The 6879-nt window shown below is 46.7% G+C and overlaps 1 protein-coding gene across 7 annotated transcripts in view; it reads left to right on the forward strand.

Moving 5' to 3' along the window:
* CADPS (calcium dependent secretion activator) overlaps nt 1-6207 on the forward strand; it is a 221161-nt gene extending 214954 nt beyond the window's left edge. For all 7 annotated transcript variants that reach the window (XM_054838539.1, XM_054838544.1, XM_054838540.1 and 4 more), the window contains 2 exons: nt 2995-3099; nt 4871-6207. In XM_054838539.1, coding sequence (XP_054694514.1) covers nt 2995-3099; nt 4871-5050 — 285 coding nt within the window. In that variant the 3' untranslated portion in view covers nt 5051-6207. The remainder of the gene's footprint in view (nt 1-2994; nt 3100-4870) is intronic.
* The last annotated feature ends 672 nt before the right edge of the window (nt 6208-6879 follow it).

Raw genomic sequence — 6879 nt, forward strand, 5'->3', positions numbered from 1 at the left:
TTGTTTTTTTAATAATATAATCACATGCAAATGTTATCTTCTTTGGTAGGTTAGTCATGAATCAGAGGGCTTGTGCGTCTTATAGCACATCAACACTAGTGATAGCTAAAGGGAACATTTAATTTATGGGCTAACTTATTTTTATGAATATGCAGGGCTTAAATTCAGCAGTTGGTGTGTGCTCTATGAAGTGACGTGACGGTTTTGTGTATCAAGATCAATGAATTAGACTTTGTCTTTTTCTCATAAAGCAGAAAGTCTTTGGAGTAACTAAGCTTTGAGAAAGAGAGCTCCTTTCACGCAGACAAGCAATACGCCTGGCTGAGCCCTTGTCAGCCGGTGCTCAAGAGGAGAGGGGTACAATTCGCATTCAGCTCGGAGGAGGTTGCATCTCCCCAGAATCCAGCGTGTTGGAGTGCCGAGCAGAAACACAGAAAAATGTTTCATTTTGCTTAGTCTGAAGGTCTCGCAGCAGCCAAGTCACCTTGCCGATAACCTCCGGGCAGAGGTTCTAACGTCTGTTTCGGATCCATACAGCCGTGTAGGTGTGCGTGGCACGGGACAAGCAGAACGGCAGGACCTTTCCCCGCCGGGGACTTCTCATCTCCTTCAGGGCTGACATAAACACCCGGCAGATCGTTTTGTGGAAGACAAGAGGCAGCAGTGGAAGGGAGAGGGCGTGCGTAACATACGGTCGCTTCGTTCCTCTGTGGGTTTTGATTTAAAGAGGTGGCGGAAGGAGGTGTTTGGGCGACCTGGGCATCTGTGTGCCAGCGCAGCCCTGGGTCACAGCTAATGCCACCCGAGAGCATGACTCATTTAGGCATGCTGATTGCAGGAAAGTAACATTATAAACAGTAAGGATCTCTCTGTTTTGCCCACGCGGGCCCCCAGTGTGACAAGGGAAGGCAGGCAGATCCCCCAGTGACAGCGGTCGCTTTGTGCCACCCCCTGCCAGCTGGCTGCCGTCTGTCCTGGGTCGTTGTCGCTGCACCCACAGGCACCCAGGGCTCTCTGGGGACATCCAGGGATGCTCTGAGCTCTCACACTAGTCTGGGGTTGGAAGCTATGAAGACCTACCAGACCTTCATGTCTACTGTGCTGGTCGTGCCTACACCAGCTAACCAGGGTGTTTCACTCACAGTTCAACCCCAATCTGATGTCAGGACCTCAGGTGACAGCTAACAGTATCTGAGCTTGACTCCTGTTACAGAGAGAGCTCCTGCTTGGCTGTCTCAGTTTCATTCAAGCTCTTAGCTCTTGCAGGTCTCCATCCTGGAGATGACGGGCCAGCAGGAATCTCTGCCACAAGTTGCACAAGGTGTAAGCATGAGCAAGAGAGATCACCACGTGCCATTTCTTTGGTGACTCTTCCATCACTTCATTTCCTCCATTTTATTAAGAGGTGGTGTAGAAATGGAAGTGCAGGATCATCTTCGTCAAAGTGGGGGGGAAACTCTTGCCCATGCAGCGTGACTAACATCTGCGGTCTACTCCAGGTGGAGGGTAGCAACTCCTGGGTGCATTACCATATGGTTCAATAACGTGTGTCGAGCCGGGCTGGTTTAGCTTGGACTCATTTGTGTGCTTTGGTGAGCCTTGTGCCAGCTTGTGGGTGCACCAGGACAGCAGCGTCTGCGGGCCCCCATGCTGCCAGCTAAGCCCTGCTCAGTGACAGCTCACGGTGTCGGAGCCGCACGTCCAGCAGTGCCACCCGCACTCTGCTCGCAGGCAGGCGCTGGCATCTCAGTTGGTGTTGAAGGGTGGAGGGTAACAAGTCACCGGCTTCAGTTTTGCAGTTGCCGATTATCCAGTTGTCTCCGTTCACCGGCCGCGCTGGCAGCTTCAGCAGCGGGAGGGGAGAGGGCATGTTTCTGAGAGAGACCCCCACCCGAAGGTGCAGCGAAGGGAGGCAATAACACCCGCGTTAGACTGGCGCAAGGTTTTAGGCCAGGTGCGTTTCAGACTAACCTGGGTGGTGATCAGGATTTTTATGAACTGGTCTGGTGGGGTTTGTTTAATCTTTAACTGGTTCTAGATTAATTGCAGCTGGTCTGCAGTATAGGTTTTGCTCTGTGTGTGTAAGAGATTGCGAGGGAAGGGTGTGACTGTGCAGACCGAGACGCGATGGGTTTCTGTACGCAGACCGCTTTGTAATCAATCGTTGTGCTGAGTGCAGTGGGGAGGGTTTTGTGATCAGCACCCCCCCCCCCAGCCCCAGCTTTTCCTTTTCTCGAGGGCTCGCTGCTCGTCTGTGTGGCGTCAGACGTGCAATGCCAGCCCTGCGTGAGCGGGGCGCTGATCCACAGCCCACCGGAGACTTCCTGCACTGCAGGGCTCGCAGGCTGCTGCCACGCAGCTGCAAGCCTTTTTCACAGACAGGCAGCAAAATTTCAGCCCCTGGAGGGGCCCTGTGAATTCAGCAGCTTGAAACAAGCTCATTTCCTTGCTGCTTTTCCATCTTTCATAATTGTGAGGGTGAAACCAAAGCATTGCCCGGGCAGGTGCCCGTAGGTGCTCGCACCAGCATCCTCACCCGCAGCCAAACCCTGCCCTGCACGAGCCTCCCCTCCGCTCGCCGCCAGGGAACCTGACTCGCCCCGTGGCTGGTTATGGTTGAATTTCAAGATGGTAAGTAGCTTGAGTGTGTGTCTGACACGCTTAAAGGCAGGACTGGGATGGGTTAAAAAACAGATTGGGCCAAATGCATACCACTGCTGGCCAGTCCCGTCAATGGCAAAATCAGATTACAAAAGCCTTGCGGCGCTGCTGGTGGCCATTACCCCCTCCTAATAAGTTTGTTGTTGTTGTTATTAAAATTTAAAGGCTCATGCATGGAAATTCTGTGTGAAAGAGGGTGCCCGTCTCCCCCTCTAAGTCTGTCATATCCTGTGAACAGGCTGGCTGGTGGGAAAGGTCGGTGCTGACTGTGTTGTTCAGGGCACAGCACGCAGCCCTAACGTGGTTGTTGGAGAAGTCCTGTCTCTCTTGCAGCAATGGTACACCAGCTCGATGAATGTTGTCTGCACCTGGCTGACAGACCGCATGGACCTGCAGCTTCACATTTACCAACTGAAAACTCTCATTAGGATAGTAAAGGTAATCAATCATCTGATGTGTTTTTGATACCATCTTGCTGTCGGAAGGAGCGCGTGTGTATGCCTGCATGTGCGTGGCATGTTCTCCCAGGCAAACTGTCGCTGGCAAACAAATTAAGCCATTCATTAAAATTCTTAAAAATTAAGATAGTTGTGTGTATGGCACATAGCGAAGGGTAAACAGGAACTTGAAATGCACATAGATGCAAAATACAGGTGTGCAAATAAGAACAAGGTAACTGGTTGCATGAAAAAAAGCAAAACTCTATTGCTATTCGACCCTACCTGTACAGTAAGTGCACCAAAATTAGCCTTTTTGTGGACAAACATGTTGATCACACCAATGAACTCCAGTGTTAAAATGGGTTAAATCAAACCAAAAGTTTTTACACAGTGTTTTGCTAGAAACATTTAAGCCCAGCTATGGCTTGTGATTATCGTCAGAATGCAAATGAGGATTGTTCTCATAGTTAATTGAAGTTGTTTCTTTTACAATGGGTGTATATAATCAACTCTAAGAGATCACAAAGGTGAGATAACATACCCTGAAAGTAACATTTTTTTTCCTTGAGTGCACGTGTATGTGTATATGTGTGTGTGTGCGTGCCGTGGACTAATGATAATTATTTCAGTGTGAAATCGCAGTGGTTTACATGAAATAATAAGATCACAGAAGGGGGTAAATATATTTTTGATCATTTTAGGTTCTATCTAATGCTTTTTGGTCTAGTATTTTATAATGTTTATGGTCTTGTGTGCAGTGAACACATTGAAGGCATGAATAAATTAAAACTGAAATGTATTAAATGTGCTTTTCATAAGTGAAAACAACAGGCACAGACAAATTATTTCTACTTGTCAGCTAGCTGAGGAAAGCTTTCTTTCTTGTGCTTTATTTATACCAATATTACATTCAGAATCAGCGACAACAAATCCAAGGACTTTTAGCAGAACAGTAAATAGTTTCCACGCAGAGCACAGAACAGAATTAAATGAACTACGAGGCCAGAGTTATATCTCACAGAGTCAAGAAGTTTTTAAACATAAATTTAAATGAGAGATGTTAATCATAATAACAAGGGAAATATAGCTAACTCTGGAAATACAACCCCAGTTTCAAAATTAGGTGAAGAAAGAGAGATTTAAGAAACACATGCCCTGTGCTTATGCTTATACCTCAACAATTTTCCCTGGTATCCTGGACTTAGCTTATTTAATCCCAATACTGTGGGTAGGATTATTTAATACAGAGTATTCCGGGAACATGTAATCACATCTGCAGTTATAGGCAATAAGCATTCTGCTGCATGGAGAACAATAACGGACATTACAGGCAGAGGAATGCATCCAGAAACCAGTGAGGTTAGTTGGAGCAGAGCCCTCCTCTGTCGCTTCGCTGTCTTTCCAGACCCCAGCCTACCACACGTGAAGCTCCCCTGAGCAGCCCCCAGTCCAGCCCTACGTTGAAGCCTGCAGGCAGCCACACAGCCCGGGCACGCTGCGGGCCCTGCGAAGGCAGGGCTGGAGTCGCAGAGCCGTAATTTGTTGCTCAAGGCACCCTAAAGGGACCTCTGCCATTGCCTCTGCGCTGCCCCGGGCAATGCAAAACGTCCCTGGGGCTGGGATTTCCCCGGCATCCCAGCCTCTTCCCTGAGTGGGCTCAAACCCCGGGCATGGGGGCACGGGCTCGCTCCTGCAGCAAAGCAGGGGAGCGGTGCCGGCCCTGACCTCTGTGCTGTCTCTTCCTTCCTCCGTGTCTCTCCCTGCTTCAGAAAACGTACCGGGATTTCCGACTGCAAGGCGTGCTGGATTCCACCTTAAACAGCAAAACCTACGAGACCATCCGGAACCGGCTGACGGTAGAGGAGGCCACGGCATCGGTCAGCGAAGGCGGAGGGCTCCAGGGGATCACCATGAAGGACAGCGATGAGGAAGATGAAGAGGACGACTAGGGAAGCTGGCCCGGAGGACCGGCTGGGGGTCGCCTGGTATCCATGCATGTACCTCGTCTGTAACTCAGTTAGCCACATTAGGAATTTTTATGTCAGCTCTAAATGCCCATGAGAAGTTTACCAATACAAATGCCATGTTAGCTGTGTGGTAATAAGATTAGCACCTCTCTTTGATTCATTGGTTTCCTAATTTCATATCTATATGTTCATAAGCAATATGGAGCACCATCGTTTAATACTGTTAATGGAAAAACTACATAGAAAACATGCTAGGTGTGTCCCTGTTATAATTAAAGTTTAAACAATGCTTCATTAATGTACTGTATATACATTGATGGTAAATTGTTGTGAAGATGAGTGAATCGAGTCCTTTCATTTCTTTGTTTCTCTTCTGTGGATGCCAACTGCTTAAAATTAATAAAAAAACAGCTTTGTTTTTAAAAGAAGAACGAGGCAATTACAAATGATTTTTTTGTTCTCTCTGTTCATTTAAAAACCAGAAAACAAACAAACCCAGACAGCCGTTTGAATCATTCTGCATCCTTGTTAATGTACCAGGCTCTTCCCTTCAATATGCAGTTAACTCCATAGAGGCTACATCCCAAAGGATTAGTCATTCTAATTGCCACACCAGATTAATCCTATCATTATGGATATATCATGCCACATTACAAGTCCAAAGCAGTTGTTTTATGTTGACGTTTGCTCCTCTAAATGTTACATTTTTGTTTAAATTTCAGATAACCATGTATGTACAAAGACAACTTTAATTACAATCTTAGACTATACAAATGTGTTTATAATAATATATTGAATATTTATTTCGGTAGATTGTAACCATAATTTACAATTCCTCTGTTTCACAATGGTTTTTATATATGTCATGTACATTGCATTTTGACCAGTAACTGCATGTCCATCAGTCCCTCCTCCAGAGCTTTTACTTTCTGTGTAAAATAGTGATCCATCTTGCTTTTTTTGCCTTATACAAGCCGACAGTTGTAAAAGTGTGAGAACTGTGGCTTCTCAATAAATAACTATTCAGATGTCCTAAGAATAAATTATGGAGTCTTTTTATGTCTGCCTTAGAAAAAAAATAAATTACAAGCTGAGATGTAAGAGCCCCCACCTCTCAGAATAAAGGCATTTTCTTTTCTCATGGGTGTTTTTACAGTTTATTAATTAAGAAGATGGTTTCCTGATTTGCTCCCAAAGGTCACGGTGGGACCAGACTGTATATTCCCCAGGACATTTCTGCTGTCACCTCCACAGTTCTTTCCACCATTATCTACTCTCTGTGTCCTGTGATTTGTCTCCGGACATCTAATTGATGGTCTGCTCTGGTACAGCCCCTGTCGTTACACGGGACTCAGCCTTGCATGACGCTTACTTTCCACCAAAAGGCCTCAGTTTCTGTTTTAACTTCTCCCAAAGCAGCCGATCGCAGCAGCCTGTGGGGAACATACAAACACGTGGCACGGGGCAGACACCTCGCTGAAATTAAAAAGCAGGTTGGTTTGATGGAAAGCATGTTAGGTTGGAAGTTTTCTGAGAGCTGTTGCAGTCACTCCCTCCCATTGGCCAAGTCAAACCAAAAATGACTCCTGCTAGCCTGGGTTTCAGTCATTTGAGAGAGAAGCAGAAGAGCTGATGTCCTTTACCCCCAAGCACAGCAACCTGTTGCTACCCTAGGGAATACGGACAAATGTTCACCACTCACAAGCAAAAGATGGGCAAATATTGGAAAAAAGTCATGCCTGACATAATGAACCATTAAACTAAACCATCTTCCAGTGCCCAAGAGCCAGGAGACACTCCCTGGACACATG

The sequence above is a fragment of the Grus americana genome, chromosome 11, assembly GCF_028858705.1.
Source record: "Grus americana isolate bGruAme1 chromosome 11, bGruAme1.mat, whole genome shotgun sequence".
In the NCBI taxonomy this organism is placed as follows: Eukaryota; Metazoa; Chordata; class Aves; order Gruiformes; family Gruidae; genus Grus; species Grus americana.